A 24,247-nucleotide genomic window follows, 5' to 3' on the forward strand; every position below is an offset into this window, starting at 1 on the left:
ATACTGCCTCAGAAACCCAAGGAGGGGTCGCTATGAGTCGGGCCGACTCGACGGCACATAACAACAACAAATTGTTTATTTACAGTCTTGTCTCCTAGCTAGACTGTGAACTTCTTCAAGATAGAGACTAATAACTTATCCACCCTTTGTCTTCATTAGTAAAATTCTTGACACATTTCACTTGTTGAAAAGTGAAGGGAACCCATTCAGGAGAATAATGAAACTATTTCAGGCTTCAACTTAGATGGGGATAGGAAGATTGGCAAAAAACAGACTGATGTGAAGCCACAGTGAAAGACGAATAGATGGGAGGGAATTGATGGATATATAGAACAAAGGAGGCGAAAGTAACTCAGGAAGTCAGTTTTAAATATTACTTTGTTTATTAATTTACTTCCCGAGTAGAAATGTATAATAGCACTTTAAAATCTACTGCTAGTACCTGAGGAGCTCTGGTGACTAGTGCCTTGAATGAGAAGCTAAGACTGGAGATAGATTTCAATCATCCTTCATTTGTTTGGTGCCACAGGATGTATTTGTGTTCCCTGAGAATGGGATTCCATGCCAAACCTCGCACTTGCTAACATTGTAGTCAATAAAAGAAACCCTGATGGCACAGTGGTCAAGCACTTGGTGACTAACTGAAAGGTCAGCAGTTTGAACCTACCATCCACTCCACAGGGGAAACATAGGGCACTCTGCTTCCGTAAAGATTACAGTCTTTAAAACCCTTTGGGACAGTTCTGCTCTGTTCTGTAGGGTTGCTGTGAGTCAGAGTCAATTCAACAACAGGTTTTTTTATAGTCAATAAAACATTTCATAGCAAATTTCTGTCTAGAGGCCTTGCTGGAAAAAAAAAAAATCTTCCTGTTTTGGATATGGTCTAAGCCTATTTTTCATTCTTTCCTATTTATATTTTTTTAACATAAAGAATGCAGGGATTGTTTTGCCATCTGAAAGTAGAGCCTGCTTAAGAAACCTTTCCTAAGCCAAAATGATGTGAAGCAGAGAAGCAATTGCAATTGATTTATATAGAAAAAATGTTGGAACGTTCCAAGACCCCCCCAAAAGAAAACCTACCAAATTATACCAAATAACACTAGCAGATAGTAAAAACAGGAATGATTTGATCAATACACAACCTATGTAAAGTGGAAATAGTCTATGTTATAGGAAAGGAGCAGCAAAGTGGTATAAAGTGAACTTTTAAAAAGCTGAATATTTATATATAAATACATATTTATTTTAAGGTTTCATTTATGAAGTGACTGAGTTTTATTTCTCTTAGCTTTTAAAAAGCTCTAGGTATTTTTTTGCTTCTTCTTTCATTCCTTCTGTTTTCCAGTTACCATTCATCCTCTGTGAATCAGGAGCCACTTTATCAGTCATCACTGAAGTTGTTGGTTAGATTATTGCAAGTTTGGGGCTTTACAGACTTTTTTTCTGTGATTATTCTGATTTCCTACATTTGCCTTTGAAATTCTTTGAGTGCTGAAAATGCCATATCTTAGGAATTTATAACTAGTCCAAACTAAACAATGAAGAAATATATTGGGAAAACCCAGCCCACTTAGTGCCTCCATTCTTCCTCCCTTGTCCAACTTTATTCTGAGACTAGGTTTTTTTTTTTTTTTTTTGGTGGGGGCAGAGAGAGGGGTTTGGGCTGATATATAGAGCATTGTTGTTGTTGTTGTTATGTGTTGTCGAGTTGGACCCGACTCATAGCGACCCCTCCTTGGGTTTCCGAGGCAGTATCACTACGGAAGTACTACAAGATAACTTGTCTATTTTTACAAATTAAATGCTGCATACATAGTTCTTGTGGAATCAGAAGAATAATAAAATAATTAAGTGCCTTAGATCTGTGTTCAAAAAATTTTTAAGAAACATAACTTTTGATAGATACATATATACTTCATAAATCTTGATTTTCATCTCTTCTTGTCCTGCATAACATTTGCTATGAAAGAGTATAGGGAGAGAATGGTCAATTAACAAAGCAGATGTAGGCCCATGATACATGCCTTTGCAAAAAAGCTGAAACATTGTATCCACCAAAGAGTCAAACTTAAATTTATATGTAATTTTAAGGTTGTTGTTGTTATGTGCCATCAAGTGGGACCAGACTCATAGCGACCCCTCCTTGGGTTTCCGAGGCAGTATTACTACAGAAGTAGATTGCCCCATCTTCCTTCCGAGGAGTGGCTGGTGGATTTGAACCGCCAGCCCTCTGGTTAGCAGTCAGGTGCCTTAGGCACTATGCTACCAGAGCTCCTAATTTTAAGGTAGTTTTCAAAAATTTCCAATTACCAATTTTACTTTAAAATATATAGTACAACCAAAAAAAAAAAACCAAACCCAAACTCACTACGATCAAGTTGGATCCAACTCATAGTGACCCCTCCTTGGGTTTCCAAGGCAGTATCATTACGGAAGTAGATTGCCTAGTCTTCCTTTGAGGAGTGGCTGATGGGTTTGAACCGCCAACCTTCTGGTTAGCAGTCAAATGCTTTAGGCACTACACCACCAGAGCTCCAATATACAACCAGGTACTTCATTATTGGCATATGTTCTTTGAAATTGATACAAACTGATTTCTAGGCACCCTAACTTTACTTTCTTCCAGGAGGAAGATGTGAGTACCTACCTTACCCTTTCATACTACACATCCATTCATTAGTGAGTTCTGTCAGCTTTTCCTCAAACAGATTATTTATCCTATCACTTTTCACCACTTCTACCACTGTCACATAGTCCAAATCACCATGATCTCTTGTCTAAATTACTGTACCTATTTTTTATCCTCTCCTATTTCTTTATATGTTTCATACATAGTCTCCTAATCTTACTTTGGGAGCTCTGGTAGCATAGTGGCTAAGACACTTGCCTGCTAACCAGACGGCTGGTGGTTCAAACGCACCAGCCACTCCTCAGAAGGAAGGTTGGGCAATCCTACTTCTGTAGTGATACTGCCTCGGAAACCCAAGGAGGGGTCGCTATGAGTCGGGGCCGACTCGACGGCACATAACAACAACAACAATCTTACTTTGTTTCCTTGCATCTGCTTTTGTCCCTTTCATAGTGCAGTCTTCACAGAGTGGCTAGAATCATTTTTTTTTTTTTTTTTAATTGTGATTTGGGTGAAAATTTACAGAGCAAATACACTTTCCATACAGCAGATCACATACACTTTGTCTCATGACATTGACCACAATTTAGCACAGTGCAACATCTCCTCTCCCACTTCCTCCCGATAGATACCGCTTCCCTGTGACCATCCCTTCATGCACTCTTACCTGAGCTGTCTCCCTTGCCTCAGCAGCCCTTCTTTCTCTCTTGCTTGTTCTCTCCAGGGAGTGAATCTACCTCAGGTAAATGCTCAACTAGTATGCCTGTCTACTGCTTGGCTGGAAGCCACAGGTGTGCGTTCAGTTCCAGACCTGAAGGGCAGTTAGAGGCCATAGTCTCAGTGGTTCTACCAGACTCCATCTGGCCAGCAAACTTATTCCCCACTTTTTTTTTTTTTAAGAATAATTTTTTAAAAATACATGTCAAATTACATCACTCTTCAACTGCCTCCACACTTGCTGTTGACTTCCTGTTTTACAAAAATTAAATCCAAAGACTTTCCTCAGGCCTTAAACATGCTGCATGACTTGACTCCTAGCAGTATCTCTGATGTGTGTTTCTACCATTCTCCACTTACACTGCTTGAGCCATACCACCGAGAGTCTTTCTGTTCCTCTGTACTGAATCTGTTCCTCCAGGTTTTTGCCTGATTGGTTCCCTTACTTCTCTTATTATTATCTCCCCAGTTACACCTTCTCTAGCTATTCTATAATGCCCTACTACATACTCTATTCCATTATTTTACATGTAGTAAAGAATAGCCTTTAAAATTAAATGAATCTAACTTTATGACAAACTTTCTACTTTGTCATTATTTTCCTGATTTTGCCATGGATCATAGAATTCTTTGTTTTTCTCTAGCACCCATCCCTGGGCTGAGCAGCATCTAGGGAGCACTTACATTCTTGACTGTCGTCTTTGCTTAAATCAAGTAAAAATAGTATTTTTCGCTAATGTATAAATTACTACATTATTTAGTTTCTGTGGTGAAGGACATAAGTCAAAGATAAAGTTCTGGGTGTTTATTCTGCCTCTCTCTCTCTCTCTCAATCTCTCTCTCTCTCTCTGTGTGTGTGTGTGTGTGACCCTTGGGAAAATCTCATGTTGATGGAAGAACATTCTGTGTTTTTCTTTGTCTAAGGGATTCACATGATTAGCTTTGCTTTTAAAACACTAAAACCTCTTTCCATGGTATAAAGCATGAAGCCTTTTTTTTCCCCTATAAAATGACTTTCAGTTTCAGAATTTTAATTTATAATTGATTTTGATGATGTTACAGAATTGTCAAATACTCTACTTTGTATTCATTTGAGTTAATTTATGTGTATGCAACATGATGATATATGCTCCAGTATACCTGAAATTTTACTGAATTATATAAGTTTCATGCCATTCTCCACATTTGTTGTTTGTTAAAATTAGAATTTAGTAATAAAGGGCCATAAAAGGAATTAAGTGTATCCTTACTTTTTGTAAAACAAACTTCTAAAATATCATATGTAATGAGTCTTATTCACAGATTGTAAAATGCTTTTTTGCCCTTTTCTTTTTTGAAATATAACTCATTTAAAAAAAAAGAGCAAACAACTTTATTCCTGTTGCTAGTTTGAAGGTTGGTGACTGGGCATATGGGATTGTAATCACTAAAATTACATTCAAAATTACAGAATAGCTTTCATAAGATTAACCAGGGAGTCTGTGGCACAAATGAAATCTAGGGAGTCTACTGCACAAATCAGATTATGTACTTATGTTTTAGTAAATTAATGACCTTCTTGTTGTTAGGTACTGTCAAGTCAGTTCCAACTCATAGAGAACCCTATGCACAACAGAATGACACACTCCTGTCCTGCACCATCCTCATAATTGTTGCTGTGCTTGAGCCCATTGTTGCAGACACTGTATCAGTCCATCTCTTGAGGAGCTAGACTCTTTAAACATATCATTCTATATATTTCAACCCTAAAGAGACTGCTAATCCAGAGATATAACTGAGACTGTTATTTGTATCTAACTGAATAACTTTTTCTCAGACTTCAGCAGGGGGATGGTTAAATAACTTTAGTTTTCTACACATTTAACAGAGACTTTTTAGATATAAAACTATTATTTAATGACTTGGTGCTTTCAACACACTTGCACGTAGTATTTGGCCTTTAAAATCTGTTATCAGTTTGCCATAGTTATTGATAAAAAGTAATGACTACAGTGTTTCATTTTGAAATAATAGATTAGGAAATTTACTATTTATTTATAATTGAAGAAGCACCGTTGGTCATGAGTGTACAAAACAGATAGGAAATATGAGGGGAAATTTTCCCAAAAATTATACCTATGATAAAAGACTTGTGGTTTAATGTAAGATTTCCAGTATACTAATATGAACTCGTTCAGTAAGTACTTGCATCTCATTTAATATATAGGTGAAGATAATATGCTCTGATAAACAGATAATTTAAAAATTGGATCTAGTGATGATAGATAATACTAATGTTTAAGATAGGTATAAAGATTTTGAGTAATTATCCTAAGCCTTTTTTTTTTGTTTTTTAATCTTTTTGGGGTTGCTATATTTCAAGAGTAAGTGATACGTAGTTCTTTGTGGAACTGTTAAACAAGATGGGCTTTAAGTTTCTTTTCTTACTTTCAAGACCTGGAAATAAATCTCATGAATGGTGTGTTTAATAGGTTTGTGGTTTTATCACATGCCCCATTAGCCCTTGGTTAATCTATTTCTGTATCTTAGCAGTGGTTCTTTCGTTTTTTATTTTCCACATAGAAGTAAGGTAAAACTGACATTTTCCAAAATATTACACTTGATAAAATTACACTTGATAAAATTACACTTGATAAATATTACACTTGATAAAAAAAGATAATATTTTTGTTTAGGTGACAAACAGCATGTTTGGTGCTTCAAGGAAGAAGTTTGTAGAGGGAGTCGACAGTGACTATCATGATGAAAACATGTACTACAGCCAATCTTCTATGTTTCCACATCGGTCAGAGAAAGATGTAAGTTAATCAGTTACATTGTGTTTACTCAGGAGTGTGCATCTGTTTTGAGTTTCTGAAAAGAAGCATATGAACTGCAGAGTACTGTCTTTGAGTGATTATGTTTTAGGCATAGTGTTAGGCCCTAAGGATATAAAGATGAGGAACTTCCATTCTTACGGAGGAGACATAACTGTACCTATTATTGTCAAGTTGGGATATGCTAATAATATAAGGAGTGCTCAAAAGACATGGGATAAACATGGTACAACTTCTGAATCATTGATTTTTTTTCTTTTTTAATCAGAGAAGTAGTTTGTTATTTTTATATTAAAACAAACATAGGTACAGAGTGGGAAGCAGATTTGGACAAATTTAAAGGTAAAACTTCAGTAAAATGTTACCCTGTATAATCTGGCTATCCTCCTAGACCTTAGGTAGAGCATCTCTCCTCCAGTTATTAAGAGGTGCTACAGCAGAAAATTTGTTAAAGAAGTATATTCAAAACAGTATATGATACATTAGTGAGGTTTGAATTAAGTGTTTCAGAAAGCTGGTAGTTCTGTAGGTGGCACGAAGAGTTAAGCACTCAATCACTGGCCAAAGGTTTGGCAGTTGAACCCACCCAGAGTTACCTTGGAAGACAGACCTGGAGATCTGCTTCCAAAAGGCACAGCCATTGAAAACCCTATGGAGCAGTCCTGCTTTGCACACATGGAGTTGCCACAAGTCAGAATCTATTGAATGGCAGCTAACAACAACAGTAGTTCAGTGATCCCTTTAGAAATAAAATGATTTAGGACACAGGTCATAATTGTCAGACTTATCAAAGACTTTAAAATAAACTCAATTGTTAGCATTTTCAAATTCTAATAAGCTACTTTAAATTATATCCTATACTCTATAGTAGAGCCAGTTGTATCCTTCCTTTGTACCTGCCCAATGTTTCTGTCCTTTAAAAAATTTTGTAACTTGCTGTTTCTAATTCTCCTAGCTTTACAATGATCTTCTATAGCTATTAACCTAATCAGTAGTTGTTACTCATGTTTAAAGACATAAAGTTATAAGGTAATGTAACAGATGTCCTCATTTTTCTTTTAAGTTGATATTTAGCAAGCCAATCCTTCTTATGCCCTTTTTAGAATTCTGCAAATTAGCTTAACTTAGGTTTACGTTAAGTTTTTGTTGATGATGTTGATGTTTTTTTTGTTTGTTTTTGGCTGTTTTGATGCTTGCTCACTCTCTTCTTTTTATTTGAAATTTGTATCATTTGACAAGTTGTCAGTTACTTTGTTAGAACTCTGTTCAAATTATCTGTGTGATGGCTTTTTTTGTCATTTATTTGCTGTCTAGTAGCTAATGGAATCATGTTGTCTAGTCAGTTTGCTGTTACCTTACTGCCCTTCTAGCTATTTGACATAAATTATAATTGAATTATTCTTTATGCAGTTTTCTCTGTTTAAATGTTGATCTTGTTGGTAAAGAATTTGTGATGTCTTTCTGATAGCATCACTGCAGAAAATATAAAACTAATATTTGTGTATGTGAGTGTATGTATTGCTGTGATTTTATAGTGTAATATTATTGATTGATTCTAAGTATTCTAAGTAGGATGAGATGAAACTTTCAAATTATTATCTGAAATTACGTACAGAGAATAAATGACATAGAGATGTAGTCTGTTTTCTGGAAAGCAAAAGTTCTATATGCCTAAGGTGTTTTTTTTTTTTTTTTTGTAATTTACATTATTATATACACATACATACACATAAGTTGCTTACCATTTAAATCTAGTTTTTTTATCAAAGAAATAACAGTGATTTTCTCCACAAAATTTTATTTTTTGTGAAGTATATTATGTGGATAATATGGCATAGGAATTAAGAATCTGCAGTGTAAAGCAATACAGATAGATGTGATAATCGCTATCTCAACCTGCTGCTGCTGCAACTTTTTTCTCATGATAAAATAACAAAAGAAAATTATACAAACTTTAGAAAATTTAGATGAGTGGAAAAGAAAAATTGCCCATAATCTTATCAGTCAGTGATAATTTATGCTTAACATTTTGATTTTATAGTTAAAATATTTTATCTTTATGTAATAAAATCTAAGTATATATGCTAACATTTAAACCTTGTAGAACATTTTGACATATTTTCCTTCTGAAAATTTGTGCCAGTTTTTACTCTTTAGCAGTCTCTGTGCTCTCAAGAATACTGGCTAGTACCTTTAAGTCTGCCAAGGGGTGGGGAGGAAGGTTAATTGTTGTAACAATCTGTATACATTAAAACATCTCTGATTTTACACACCCACACAGTTAGTGCTGTATCTTTTCTTTGTTTTAACAATATGTATACATTAAAACATTACTGATTTTACACACCCACACAGTGCTGTATCTTTTCTTTGTTTTAACAATATGTATACATTAAAACATCACTGATTTTACACACTCACACAATTAGTGCTGTATCTTTTCTATATATTTATTGGCCCTGTGTAGATTACCTGTTTTTTTATGCTACCTTACATTTCTCTTTTAAGATGGTAACTCTTGTTTTTCTTAGTGTTCTCTGTATGTTGAGGTTAACTTCTTATCATTTATTACAAATATTTTCTGATTTTCACTTTAAATTTAGTTTATCGTATCTATATTATACAAATAGTTATCATTTATACTGAATGTGAGCCATTAGTCTTTGTGTGTGTGTACGCGCATGCGCGCGCATGTGTGTGTGTGTGGTGTTTTTCAGATCATGCTTAATTGCCTTTGTTTTCTTGTAGTACTTTTATATTTCATTCTTCACATATGATTTGCATCCATTAGAAATGTAAAGGTTTAAGGTATGAATTTTATGGTGCCAGGCTTTTTTTGTTGTTGTTGTTCTCTGTGAGGTTATCCAGTTACCCCAATATCAATTATAAGTTAGACCAAGGGTCAGAAAAGTTTTCTGTAAAGGGCCAGATTAGTAAATTACTATAGGTTTTGGAGGTCAAGGGGCAAAATCAAGGATATATAGAGATATTTATATAATTGTTGAAGCTGTTAAAACCATTCTTAGTTCACGTGCCCTGCAAAAACAGGCAGTGGGTTGACTTTGGTCTGCAAGCTGTCTTTGCTTTCACTATCCTTGAGTTAGATGATTCATTCTTGGCTAATATCTCCCTTAGCATGTACTAACATCTGATATATTCTTGGGCCGCTTTCTACACTGTTGTTTATCATTTTGCTTCTGTGTCAGAACTACAGCATGTTTGAATTATTGTAGCTTTATAGACCATTGTAACATCCTAGCTAAAGGTCTTCTCATTATTCTTTATAAAAATGTTTTAGACTGTTACACATTTATGACAATATTGACTCTGAACCAGGTATGTCTTTTCTTATTATTCTTTATGATTTTTAATAAGTAATTGCCATTTTCATTGCATTTTTATTACTTCTTGATGATTGGGAATGTGGGTTCTAGAAATCCTACTATCTGAGTTCATATCCCAGCTATATGATTTACTTGCCCTTGAGCAAGTTACTTACGCTGTGTATCTTAGTTTTTCTCATTTGTAAAGTAGGAGTAATACTACAGTAAAACCTGTAAAAGCTGGAACCTGTGTGAGGTGGAAATCTGTCAGAGATGGAAAATGCAATTATTTTCCACTAACAGAGAGCAATAAAAATGTGGTAAAACTTCAGTCTGCTCTGAGCAGAAAACTTGTGATACGTGGAAAAACAGGGCAGTCCTGTTGAGTTCTGGCTCTCACTGGTTTCACTGTACAGCAGCGTGTACAGCACTCACAGCTCGTTGTCAAGATTGAGTATTTATGTGTAAAACTTTTAGAAGAACTGATAGTAAATGTACAGATAGTAAAATGTTAGGGGTTAATGTAAATAAACTATAATATAAAGAAATTGAATTAAATTTCAAATCTTTGGATGGGGACTTTCTAAAACCTCTTAAACTTGTTGGTATTCATATAATCTTCAACTCATATGTTAAAAACATAGGTATAAAGGGGACTTACAAAATCATATATCTAGAAAATATATAAAATTTTGATATATCTATAAAAATATAAAATATTTCACTGAACCAATAATATTTTTAAAACAACAGTGAGAAAATACTGTTTTAGTCCTATCAGATCAGCAAGGATTTTTTAATGAAACAAAGTAGCTAATGTTGAAGTGATTGCTGTGGGAATGTAATTAGAAAAACTTTGTAGAAAACAGTTTAGCAATGTATATCAAAGTCTTTAAAAATGAGGGCATTCCTGAAACCTATGGTATTCTGTAAGTTTCTACTTTGACTCTAGAAAAGTCAGATAGTGTAGTATCAAAATGTTTATCACCATACTTTTTGAAAGTAGAAAAGGTTAAAGAACCTTAACCAAGAGATTAATGATAATGAATATTGCAGTATATATTATTGCACTATTTTTATAGACTCATAGTGACCCCTTCTTGGGTTTCCAAGGCAATATCACTACGGAAGATTGCCTAGCCTTTCTTCTGAGGAGTGGCTAGTGGGTTTGAACTGCCAGCCTTCTGGTTAGCAGTCTTGTGCCACCATGCCACCAGAGCTCCCTGATTTAGTTTTTTTTTAAAACTTAAGAATATTTTAATCAAAATTACTTAAAATACTTAGTAAACTCATATTTTTGTTAATTATCTGGTTCATAAGCTACCAGATACTGTGACTTAAATCACTTGTATTTTCCTTCATACCCCTTTTTTGGTGTTTTTAATGTATGTATTATTTTCTCATACTTTTTTGTGTGTGCCTGCTTGTTAGATTTCCTCCAGATTTCACTTTTTAATCATCTATTTTTATTTTGAAATATTCTTCAAATTTTGTCTAGATCTGGAACATGTGTTTGTGTATGTAACTAGGGTGATACACAAACATGCTTGCTTTCTTTCCTTTTGTCTCACTTTTTGTAAATGTTATATAGTGAAAAATCATACTTACTTTTTATGTTTTTTCCTGGAATAATAACATAATCCTAGGAATTATGTCATGGCCTTGCCTTTAAGTATATTGTACCGTGAATTTTTAATGAACATTTTAAAACTTAAAATATTTTTTTTAATAGCTTTCATGGTCAGAAATTTTTATTTAGCAAAGTTTTGTTACATTTTGAAATAATTGATTTCAAATTGTAAGAAATAATTTCTTCACCAAACTGCTTTAAATGTTTCTTGAAGCAAATATTGTGACTAAAGATACATTCATTGGAGGGAGTGATTGTGAGAAGTGATCACTACTAGGAAGCATGAGGGAGATGACAAACTTAACACTTCTGTGCTTATGGAGAGCGTTGGCAGGAGCTGACCTATAAGTTCTTGACATTGTGTATATTAAATAAAGGATAAGGGGATGATGCTTTGGTGGGTCAGGGAAGTAAAGTGGAATCACAAAACTAATTGTTATAGTTGCTTCCTGGCTTGGAATTGACTGTGGCAGTTGGTTTACTTTTGGTATTCTTATTTGATTGCAATGTGTATTCTAGACTTCTTGAATGATGAGGAGAATGTGTAATTGTTGATTTTAGTCTGAGCACAGTAACCTAGCTGTTGGCCTCAGCATTCTACTGATTATATGACATATAATCTTTTTTTAACCATTGCTCACCACTGACTATACAAGTTCTCCTTATTTTCCTGGGATTTATGATATTTCATTCTTTAGTTCCTTGAGACAAAAGTTATATAAATTTAGGGTATTATTTAATAAATTCCTCTAATTGTCTCCTGTTAACGAAAGTCCTGCATTCATAGGAAGATTAAATTATTAGCAACTCCTAATACTATTTTTTGAGCACCTACTTTGTGCCATATCTTATTTAATCTTCACTTCAACCTTCTGAGGTAGGTAGTGTTAATTCCTTTTTACAGGAAGGAAACTGAGGCTCTGCCATATCATAGGTAAGTTATAGAACCAGGAGTCCAAATTTTTTCTGACTCCAAAGTTGAGTTCTTTCTTTTTATGCTGCATTCCCTATTGTGGTATGTTTCTGTATGTATATTTTTCTAAAAAATTCACTTTCATATTAACTTTCAACATTTAAAAAATAAAATTTTTATTGTCTGTTAACTTTAATTATTTTGCCTGGGTACATTGCTTATACATTTTCTTTGCCCTTGTATATGGCATTTTTGTCCTAGTCATATTCCTTCATTTTGTGTTAAATCCATTGTTAACAATCATTTATTTCATAAACCATGTCTTCAGGGTTTATCATTAGGGTTGGATTTTTGTAAGAGATTAATATATTTACGTTTTTGGCATTTTCAAGCAGTCACTTAATATCTGTATAGCTGGATTGATCAATGCTTATTTCATATGGGTGTTTTGAAGGCTATAAACTCTTAAATTTAACATTGAACTACTTTTATATTCCTTTGAAACTATATTCACTACCCTTTTTCATTCAATGGTATATATTATATATATATATATATATATAGGGATATATATATATATATATATTATGTACAATGATAATATACGTCACACTGTGATCACTCTACTGCTCTTGGTCCAAGTATTTTGCCAAGGGAGCTATTCCCTATCTGTCATCACACAGTGCTCCCCTCCTATACTTCCTCCCTCAATACTGAGAGGGCCGATAACTTGGCATATCTGTAACTTGTTTGTGGGAAAGTAGACTGAAATATATATCCTTTGGAGTTAAATATTCAATAAATATATATACATTTCTTAGAAAAGTAAAGTTTTAAGTGATCCTTTCTAAAATGTCTATATTATATTATGGACCATTCGAAATCATGTATTCTTATTAGGCAACATTTTATATTTGAAGCCTTTAGAAACAACTATACTCCTACATTCATTTATAGTTTATAATGATGACAGAAAATTATGATTCTTAAACATTTTGCCTTTTGTCACTAACTAAAGCTATATCATATGTCTCCTTTGATACTGTTCTTGTAATTTATAAATGAACCTTTCATGTGTTTATGATCAGGCATAAAATGCCTATTCATTTGTTCTATTGGATTTTACTTGATAAAGAGGATATAGTTTGAATGCTAGTTTAATTATCTACATCATATACCCTCTGGATTTGAAAAGGAGTATCTATAAAGTTTGATTTTTTTTTTTTTTTTTAAAGAAAATACTATTTTAGAAAGTATTGCTTTTAGAGTGTTACGTAACTTTAGGAGAATCATGTATGTATCAGTAGTTAAAACTGCTGTTAAAATTTGGTCAGCTGCAGAATAAGTAAAACAACTTAGAATATTGACACAAAAATAGCGTGAATGTATACTGTGAAACTTTGATTGCTTTAATGCTTCTCTTCTTCCTTTTCCTAAAGTGACCAATGTCAGCATGATTCTCCTTCATTGGACATCACAGAGTGACCTCTGATAGTTCCCTATCTGGTGATTTCCCACATTCAACGCAACCCCCTTTCCTTAAACCCAGTCAGTTAAATGGGATACTAAATACTGTTGCTTCTATCACCAAATGCCTCTCTTTTCTAGTCCCACTTCTGTTTCAGTTCAGTATCCCACTATTTTCCTTTTCCATCCATTTTTGCTATTGAAATTACCCTCCCAAAGCCCAATTTGTATTACTTGCTCAATATTTTCTTTTCTTCTTTGTCATAATTGGTAGCCATCTCATCTCTGTATAAAATTCAAGAAGACCCTTTACAGTCTCCCTCCACCATACTCTTATTTACCTCCTGATATTCGGAGGAATGAGCCCTATGCCCTTCTCCCAGTTACCCTGTTATCCAGTTACCACTGTTTTTTATTTCATTTATTTCCTTATCAAATAATTGACCTTTATTATATTCACTGTATGTTCTCAGCATGGAAAATCCTCAATAACCACCACTCTATGAAGTGTTCCTCATACCTCATCCTTGTTCAGAATTATCTTCCTCCAGAAATGTTTTATACTTCCCTTAGAGCATTTATCATACTGTGTCTTTGATTATAATTAGTTGTATATTTCCTTTTTTTCCCCACTACATTACTAAGCCACTTGATGATATATTCTATACCTTATCTAAGGGTTCTTGATGGTTTTCTAATATACATAGGGAATACACATAGGTACACACACACATTTGATTTAATCATCTTAGATACCTACTTTGTATATAGCACTGCCACCCTAAGTGCTGATCCCTGAAGAAATGTAAAAATGAACATACTGTATTCCGTGAATATAACATACCTTCAAAGAATTTATATTCTACTAGGAAAGAAAGATACTGATACAAAAAATTTAAAGGTACTGTGCAACAAGTGCCATGAAATTCTAATTTATCACTAATTAATTACTTTCTTTGCCATGTCTGTATGTTTTTCTAAGTATTTTTGACTTGTCTTTTGCTATTTCTATCATCTTTCCAGTTATTTTATAGAGTTGTATGTTTGTTAGGTTTTTCTACTCATTTGATCTACCTCAATTATTTATGTATAATAATCAGGAAATATTCTTGTAAAGTAAATATTTTTTCTGTGTAACCATTTTTCAGCTTTAGTAAGCTGAATTTAGAATTTAGCTTACTATTATTTACAAATCAAGTAATTTCACTTAAAAATTTATAGAGATTGAGTTTTGAGATACCATCTTCATGGCTTTGTAAGCCTAGTTTTCTTTTTAAGTGAAGTAATAGTGCTGATACAGTTTTCATTTAGTATAACTTAAAAAATCTTTATAGTGATTAAAATTAAGAAACATGAAATTTATTACATAATATTTATTTTATGTTTTTGTGAAGACTGAAAAATACGGGTTTGAATCTCACATGTTACAGTGTGATGTACAGATGGTACTGTATGAATACAATGCTCTGTGTAATTTCTTTATGCTCTAATGTAATTAATTTGTTTCTAGATGCTGGCATCACCATCTACATCAGGTCAGCTGTCTCAGTTTGGGGCAAGTTTATACGGGCAACAAAGTAAGAATTTTGCATTTATTCTGAGATAATTTACTTAAAAGAAAAACACATAACTACCAAGTAAAAAGCAACCAGTGCTTCCCATGTGGGTTAAAAGGAAAGATAATTAATTTTCAGAGTTTTCCTTATTTCACTTATATTCCAGAATGTCAGTATTTCAGATCTTAACTAATCCAGATTTGCCATTTTTGGTCACAGGATAATTTGAAATCTGTTTCTACATCTTTTGTATTTTTATGTTTCTTTGTAGTATTTTTGAAGAAGCATTTGCTAATAAATTAAAAATAGACATATACTATGTCAGTTAGAGAAAGTTAAAGGGTTTTTATGAATTGGTTGATTAGTTAGTGTTTTTGTGTTTTTGGCCAGTTTATGAATGTAAGACCATTACTTAGCAACAGTTTGGGAAATTTTCTATTGGTTTTAGCAAATATTTGTTCTTTTTCTTTAGGTTAGTTAATGCTTTTTCCATCACCCAAGATCCTATTTAAGTATTATAATATTTATATTTAGCCCAGTGCCTGGCGCATAGTAAGCTCTCAATAAATTTTAGCTGTTATCATCACATAAAATTCTTATAAAACTCTAAAAAAATATATTTATTTTAAAAATTATTTTTCCTGATCATTACATATTAATAAGATTTTACCATTTCTTTTAATGCCATTTATATGGGGGAGGGGTAAAATGGTATAAATTCTCATCAAAGATTATAGAATACGTGAATAACTGGAAGAAACATTCTGATGGTTGACAGTCTTAACCAGCTTTGAATAAAATTTAGCTACTTGATTTGAAACTCTTTCCCAATGTAATGCTAAGCAGTGAGTTGATATTAGAGGATAGTTTGTCCTACTACTTTACTCTTCAAATTGATTTTGAAAGTTAGTACGGGGAGACACTTATTTTATAGAAAAGCATAGTTTCCATCTACCCTTTTCTATCTTTTGTGGCTTTCCTCTTTTGCATGGAATGCAATTTCATAAATACAGATTTAGTAAATACAGTTTAGTAATTGCTTATAAATACTAGCAATTTCCCTTTGGTTAAGCAGAAAGAAAATATTTTTTAAAATTTTATTACATTTTAAAAAATGTTACTTATTTATCTACAGATGTTCATTTTAGTCCTTGAAGGAATATCATCAATTAGTAATTTGTCCCACTTAGGCTGTGTTCTAGCATGGACTTCCACCTTTTTGGTAACCTTCACTGTGGAAGTATCTAGTTACTTAAAGGTACAGTTTATTTCTGTAGAACAGCTGCAAAGAACTTTCTTATCTTTTGAAAGTCTACAGTTTATCACAGCAGAAATTAGATATGGAAATGGAGAAGAATTATACTGAGAAACTAAGGCGTTTTATAAAAGAGAATGGCAGTGGTTTCAAGTGTACAGACCTTTTTTTAAAGAGTTTTTTTGATATAATTTTTTTAACTTGCAAATGTGAAGTTGTAATTGGGATAAGATACAAAATGTATTAAGTTTGAAATAAAGATACCTCACTTGAATGCTAGACATTTATTGACTTGTATAACTCATGCTAGTTATTACGGATATTAAAAAAAATAATAAATTAGCAAAATTATTTTCATTAACAGAAATATTTTGAAGGCACTTATTAGTGCTTAAGGCATTATTAGACTGCTAACCAGAAGCCTGGTGGTTCAAACCCACCAGCCACTCCTTATAAGGAAGATTGGGCAGTCTACTTCCATAGTGATACTGCCTTGGAAACCCAAGGAGGGGTCACTATGAGTCGGATCCGACTTGACGGCAGTGAGTTTGGTTTTGGGTTTATTAATTTTGAAAAGAGTCATATATGACAGAAATACTTCCTCTTAGCACTCAGTATATAAAATGGCTGTTTAGGATACCTGGGTAGTGCAGACAGTTAAATGTTCAACCATTAACTGAAAGGTTGGCAGTTCTGACCCACCTAGATGCACCTCAGAAGACAGGCCTGGCAATCTGCTTCTGAAAGGTCATAGCCTTGAAAATCCCATAGAGCACTGTTCTCCTGTACACACATGAAGTTTGAATCAACAGGATGGTAACCAGCAACAACAATATTTCTGTAGCAATGGTGAAGCACATTTTGAACACTGAACCTAAGACCAACTACAGCTGGAGTGCTTCAAGTCATAGTACATTTATACCTTTACAGAGTGTAGCTCAAGAAGCTATATCTAGTGAAAAAAGACAGAGTCTGGATTGCTGGTGTTTTTCTGGTAGGATAGGCCCCAGAAAGCTAAATTAAAGAAGTTGTTTAGCTTGTAGGTAGTCTTAATAATAAACACTTTGTCAGAGAAGAAGACATAGACTATAATGTGGGGCTTTAAGGTCAAATTTCAATAGTGTGGGTAAATCAAAATGATAAAACTTGAGGGTCTGACTTTAAGGAAGGATAGGAGATAGAAGGAATAGGTGGGATTAGATGTTATTCTCAGGACAGGTTGTCTTTATCATGGGATTATATTCGGGCATTGAGATTGAAATAATAAAGTTCATTTTTCCTCCTAAGTGCGTGACCATTAACACTTACTCAAACTCAAATTGGCAGAGTTCAATAGGAATTTATGCTATCAAAATGCAAGGTGTACTACCTGTTGTATGTTCTTGATGGTTGGAGGTAGGTGGAGGTGGAGGAGGTGGGGAAAGAAAAGTGTGCTCTCCAAAACTGAGATTCCATTGAGATTAAACAAGGCAGGTAATGGGTACAGAATACCTACTTTTTTTTTTCCCCCAAATGTGTGAGGAAGTGATTGTGCATTGTGTGAGGCTACCCAGAAAATGCTAGAGGCCTATATATGGTCTCAGGTTCTGATATAGTATGATTATATCTAAATGCATAAGTAACTTCTCATCCAGGAGTTTATGTTAATACTGTTCAACAGCTGATAACTATGGAAGCCAGTGAATGTGACCTTTTATTCACGTTGCATGATATTCTCTCCTTATCTTCTTTGAGTGTCTGCATAATATTTTAGGCACGCCTTCTGTGTTTAAAGAGCTCTGAATTCCTAAAGTTGCCTGCTAGACTAGAATGAACAGGGAATCAGGAATTAATTTCTCCTGGATAATTCATGCATTGAAATTAAGGGATGGTATAGTTGGAGTAACCTTTTCTTATTTACCAACAGGATTTAGAGCTTTGGAGGACAGGAGAAAAAGGAAACTACTGTTTATTGAGTGCTTCCTATATGTATATTATCTTAGAGGCTCATATGTTAGCCAGACCTTTGGGTGAACCCATTATTACACATTTGTATCTGAATTCTCAGAGGACCTGGTCCTCTGGCTTGGGGAGGAAATACCCTTCCTTGCTGGTATATGGACTTCTGGGTTGTAGAGCAGTGGCATAGTTTCATGCTTCCAACAGACATCTCTTCTGCTGTGAGAACACCTATGTGAAGGCTGGAGTCCCTGGGTAGTGCAAACAGTTAACATGCTCAACCACTAACTGAAAGGTTGGAGTTTTGAGTCCAAGAAATCCTGGTGATCTAATTCTGAAAAATCGGCCACTGAAAACCATATGGAGTACAGTTCTACCTTGACACATGTGGGATCACCATAAGTTGGAATAAACTCGATGGCATCTGGTTTCATATAAACGCTACTTGCTTTGTGGGGAACCAGAGCATACGTGGGGTGGAGGTGGTGCTATTGACCATGTAGATAGGTGAATGACAGATTTTGGTAGCTTCAGGAAATTGTGGGGCCATTTAATTAGAAACTATTATGAAATAGGGGAGCTCAGGTAGCATAGTGCCTAAGGCATTTGACTGCTAACCAGAAGGCTGATGGTTCAAACCCACCAGCCGCTCCTTGGAAGAAAAATTGAGCAATCTACTCCCATAGAGATACCGCCTCGCAAACCCAAGGAAGGGTTGCTATGAGTCGGAGTTGACGCAATGGCAGTGAGTTTTGTTTTGTACGAAATGCTCTGGAAGGTCTTACTCTCAAAAGAGCACATGGTATGTTTGGGGGATAAGACATTTAATGTAATAGATTAAATAATCACATACAATACCTAATACATAGGTTAAAAGGAATGCCTAATACATAGGTTAAAAGGTATCATGTATCGGGTGATATGGACATACTTTTAGGGTTTGGAGAGAAAAGCCATGTTAGACTATAGTGGTACCTCTCCCCTCTACACTCCCCCCTCCAAATCAGTTTTTGTGGGGTTGATTCTGACTCATAGTGACTCTATAGAACGGAATAGAACTGCACCACAGGGTTTCCAAGGCTGTAGGCCTTTATGAAAGCAGACTATCACATCTTTCTCCTGCGGAGCACTGGGAACCACCAACCCTTCCATTAGCAGCAAAGTGCTTAACCATTGTGCCACCAGGGTTTGTAGTGGTACAGGATTGCTTCAGAAAAGGAGGTAGGAATTTAAGTTCCTTATTAAGAGCCTACTATATATATTGTGCCATGCTAAATACTACAGATGTGTGGTAGAAGAGATCAGTCTCTATTATGCTGTCACTGTACATGTACGTGTTTGAGCAGCTATGCTGTTACTGCATTTATTTATTACATGTCTTCATTGTCTTTGTAGCCTTAGTACCCTGCAAATGGTGAGCACTCAATAAATGTTTGAATGCATAATGAGCAAGACATGGACTGTATATATAATCTAGTAGGGAAACATAACAAGTACACAAATTATTTTACTGCAAAAGAAGAGTAAGAAGTGTAGTGCTTTCTGGATTTCTTGGGGAATAATAAGGAAAGGATTCACAACCGAGGTTATGTTTCAAATTGGGCTTAAAGAGATAGATTTGGAAGTGATCTAGTTTGTCAAGGCAGGAGAATCCTTTTACGCTGTTATATTGATTTCAACCAAGAAGCATAGCCTTGATGTTTCTGGGGGATATATCTCAAGATCTTTGCCACTTTCACTTTTCAAGATCATTTCTGTGGTCACTGTCGTAGCAAAGAGCTTTCCTCTGTAAAACATCTCTTTTTCTAGTGACAGCCATCACTCATCAGACTATTTCATTTTGCATTCACTTTAGGACCACTATTGGTTATCTTTGAGTAGACATGTTTCACAAAAACAATAGCATGTGTTAGGTGCTATTTTAAGTACATTATATGAATTAACTCATTAATCTTTAGAACAGTCCTATGCATTATTATTATCCTTATTGTATAAATGAACAAATGGACCCAGAGAAGTTCAGGAACTTGCCCCAGGTCATATAGAGATAGTAAGTAGTAGAGCCAGCATTACATTTTCTTTTTCTGATCCTAGACTCGCTGTACTCTCAAGTCTGAGTTAGTGTCCCTTCTATATGTACGTAAGTTATATGTATTGCATATAAACATCTTAATCATAGCATACATTTCTTTTTCCAAAAAGAAACAAAGTCTTTTTTTTTAAATTTCTGTAGAGCAAGTGAAGGGAGAATATTCTAGGTAAGGATAATGATAAGTAAAGATACAAGGGCAGATTTGAGGGTTGAAATGGAGAATGAAGGAAGATTGGAAGTCAGATACATAGTGTGTAACAGGATTTGTGTTGGGGTGAGTAAAATGTTAAGATTACAAAAATCTCTTAGGCTCTGACAGAGAATTTTAAAGACGAAACTGTAAGTGAATTTTGATACTATAGAACAGTGGTTCTCAACCCTGATTATACCCCCTAGAAACACCCTACAGGGCATTTAAAATTCCACTGCCCACCGCCAGTTCCCTTGACCTAAATCTGAACTTCTGGGTATGGGACCTAAACATGAGTATTTTTTTTTAAAGTCCCTCAGATGATGTAAAAGTTAACAACTGTAGGAAATGGAAAGTGATAGTTTGAAAAGGGCACTGAAATAAGAGTCAAGAAATTGGACCATTTGTTGTTCATTACCTCTGACCTTGAGCAAGTCATTTAATTAAAAAAAAATTCTGGCTGTAGTTCTTCACAGTAATTTTATTGAGATGATCTAGAGTGTTTTCTGTTTCTAAAATCCTTTCATTTTAATGAAGGAAATTACATGATAAAATAATTTCTCAGGGAAGGGTTAATCAGCTAAGGAGGATTGAGTGAAGATTAGAAGATACAAGGTGAAACACCATTGAGAACTGTTGTTCAAGTGGACAGAGGGATCTGGTTGCTTTGAGAATGGAAAAGCACACACTTGTAGCCCTCTTCTATCAATTGCAGATTTCTTTTTCCCCCTCCTGCTGAATAAAGATTTTCAGGAGATTTCATTTAAGTCTGATTATTCCAGGATTTGGTTGCTATGATTATTTTTTTTTCCTTATTACTTGAATTATTAATATTGTTTATCTCTAGCAAAAAGTTGAATAAAGGATGGCACATCTTGCCATAAATATTTAAAGATGTGCTGTTAATCTGTGTAGTGAAAATAATTCATGAGATCATTTCTTGGATCATATTCTTTAAGTTCCTGAAAAATTATCAAAAGAGAATATAATTCATTCTTTGAATGTGTAGCACCTTGCCAAAGAAGAGATAGGAGTCTGTTTAGAATATGTTCAGATATTCTTCCTAATACTTTATTTTTCTTAACTATCAATTTGTCAAATTGAAAAATTTTATTTAGAATTATAACCTTTTTGTTTCCGTTCATTTCTTTATTCTTTGTCTGTGTAAAGGGGATAAATACCTTCTCTGTGGGATTGGTATAAGGAGGAACTGAGATGAAGTAGCATAATTCCACTACCCATACACAAGCTCATGCATGCATACTAGCTTTTTTGGTTTACCTGTTCCTAGGTCTTTTATGCCTGAAATCCTTCAGAGCCTTTTTTTTTTTTTTCTTGCATGTACTCTTCTTGACATATTGTGGAAATTATTTTCAGTGATTATTTACACTAGTAAAAGATTAAATTTTCCCTCCACTTTTCCCACCTAGTTGTGGTAGCATGACTTAAGTAACTCAAATTTTATGATTTGGTATATTTTGTTTTCTAAATATAAATCCATGTATGTTAATGCTTAATGCTGTTAGGTCTGTTTTAAAGAAATTTAGTTTTAAAATTAAATGTAAAATAGATGATTAGAAGTATTTAAGGATTGATCATCCACTTTAAAGTAGTGTAGTTTTCTCTTGGGGAGCTCTGGTAGCATAGTGGCTAAGGCACTTGGCTGCTAACCAGAAGGCTGGCGGTTCAAACCCACCAGCCACTCCTCGGAAGGAAGGTCGGGCAGTCCTACTTCCGTAGTGATACTGCCTCAGAAACCCAAGGAGGGGTCGCTATGAGTTGGGTCCGACTCGACGGCACATAACAACAACAACAACAGTCTTCTCTTGATCTTCTCACAGCTAGTTCAACAAACCATTTGGATTTTATTAGCTCTTTAACAAAAAAAGTAAACAATGATCTTTAATTTCCTTTATTCCTTTATGCCTTTCTCCACTGTTAGCACTATGAAATAACTCAAGTATGCCAGTCTCTAGTGAACTAAATGTGATAGCCTTATCCATTTTTGTTTCCTTTTGAAAAGTTTGTTTAGCTTATTTTTAGATTACCTCTAGTCTCTAAACTATTTCTGATGTTGTTAATTTTGTGATACAGCATAGAATAAATACATATGGAGGATTGAAATGGACAAATCGGACTCTTCTAGAGTTTGTAGCTTATCAAAAAGTACTCAAAGGTGCTAGAGTTTTGGAAAGTATATATTTGTTTATAGTGATGAATTTGTAAAGAAGATGAAACAAAAGTAAAGTAAAGCTGGAGAAAAGAAAACTGACAGGTATGGAGAAGAAAGAAGAAGAAAGTGAAGGGAAGGAAGAGAAAAAGAATCGACAATTTAGAAAAGTTTGAAGAGAAAGAAAGTATGCAAAAGAAAAAGCTGAAGAAAAATAGTAGAGAAGACATGTTGCAATTCATTGGACACTTAAAGGGTGCTATTTAGTGTTGTGTTGGGCTTCCACAATGCCGTCTTTAAGAACACTAGGAGTTAAGAGATCTAAATTCTAGTCTTGGTTCTTTGTGTCACCTTGGAGAAGTAAATTAACTTATCTGAGGTTCAGATTCCTCATCTGTAAAATGTGAACATTGGACTAAGTGATCTTTAAGGTTGCTTCTGCTCTAAAATTGTATTGTTTTTCTTGGTGGTCAGTGAGTCTGAGAAACACATTCCTTTGGGAAATTTGCAACTCTAGCTGACTTTAGGACAGCATGTTTGGGGAGTAGGATGTAAACTCCATGAGGGTAGGAGCCTTTTCTGTCTTGTTCATAGCAGCTAGCACAGTGCTTGACACATAGTAGGCACTCAGTAAATATTTGTTGAGTAAAGTGAAAGGTATCACATTGATAATATCTTATCAAAACACCTCTAGGGCCTAGGGGGAAACAGGTGTGCTTGAGCTAAGGAAAAGATTCATTTCTTCTGAAGAAATCTTAATGTAGGCTGATTTTCAATCTCTTGTTCTTCCTTATTTATTCCCAGATTCAGAGAACGTGGTTGTAGGTAATGACATTTCCTTGTTTATTAGATTTTCAGTGACTAGACTGACACAGTGGCTGCAGCGATGGGCTGAAGCATAGCAGGGATTATGAGGATGGTGTAGGACCGGGCAGTGTTTGAGTCTGTTGTACATGGGGTCGCTATGAGTTGGAGCTGACGCCACGGCGCCTGACAACAACAGTGGACAAACACTGAGTCACTAAACCAGTGTTTAATCTAGGTAGCTTGCTTTCGAATGACTTACTGTAATGCAGAACCAAGCTTGGATCTTCATGGAACATGAGTAAAATGAAAGTACATAGAATGTAGTAGCTATATTGAATTGGGTTCATTGGCTTCACTTAGTTGAGAGCAAAATTAGGCTACAAGCTGAGTTCTGAGGCTGTCAAATTCCAGATACAGTGAAACCTCTGAGAGCTGAAACTAGACTGCCTTGTTTTTCCCAGTCTCGTGAGTTTTCTGCCTTTGAAAGGCTGCAATCTTAACACTTTTCTGTTGCTCTCTATTAGTGGAAAATATTTGAATTTTCTTTCTAGGACAGATTTCCACCCTACTGAGGTCCCAGCTTTCTCAGGTTTTACTATACCTGTCAGTGAAATCTTTGTAATCCACTGATATCCCTAGGTTAGAATATACCAACACACTCATGGCATATATAGTGCACCATCTATTTGGAGGTCAGGATTTCAGAATCTTCAGGTCTTTTAAATTCTTGGACCTAAAATTAGA

At 34.6% G+C, this 24,247-nt stretch overlaps 1 protein-coding gene across 1 annotated transcript in view; it reads left to right on the forward strand.

Annotated features, from left to right (window-relative positions):
* Positions 1-24,247, forward strand: part of CNOT2 (CCR4-NOT transcription complex subunit 2) — a 230,332-nt gene that overhangs the window by 177,542 nt on the left and 28,543 nt on the right. Inside the window, exons 4-5 of the mRNA XM_042783115.1 lie at positions 6,022-6,144; positions 15,006-15,072. Of these exons, the coding sequence (XP_042639049.1) occupies positions 6,022-6,144; positions 15,006-15,072 (190 nt within the window). The remainder of the gene's footprint in view (positions 1-6,021; positions 6,145-15,005; positions 15,073-24,247) is intronic.

Source organism: Orycteropus afer, unplaced genomic scaffold (assembly GCF_000298275.1).
Source record: "Orycteropus afer afer isolate SDZICR_OR568_19922 unplaced genomic scaffold, OryAfe1.0 scaffold00685, whole genome shotgun sequence".
Classification (NCBI taxonomy): Eukaryota; Metazoa; Chordata; class Mammalia; order Tubulidentata; family Orycteropodidae; genus Orycteropus; species Orycteropus afer.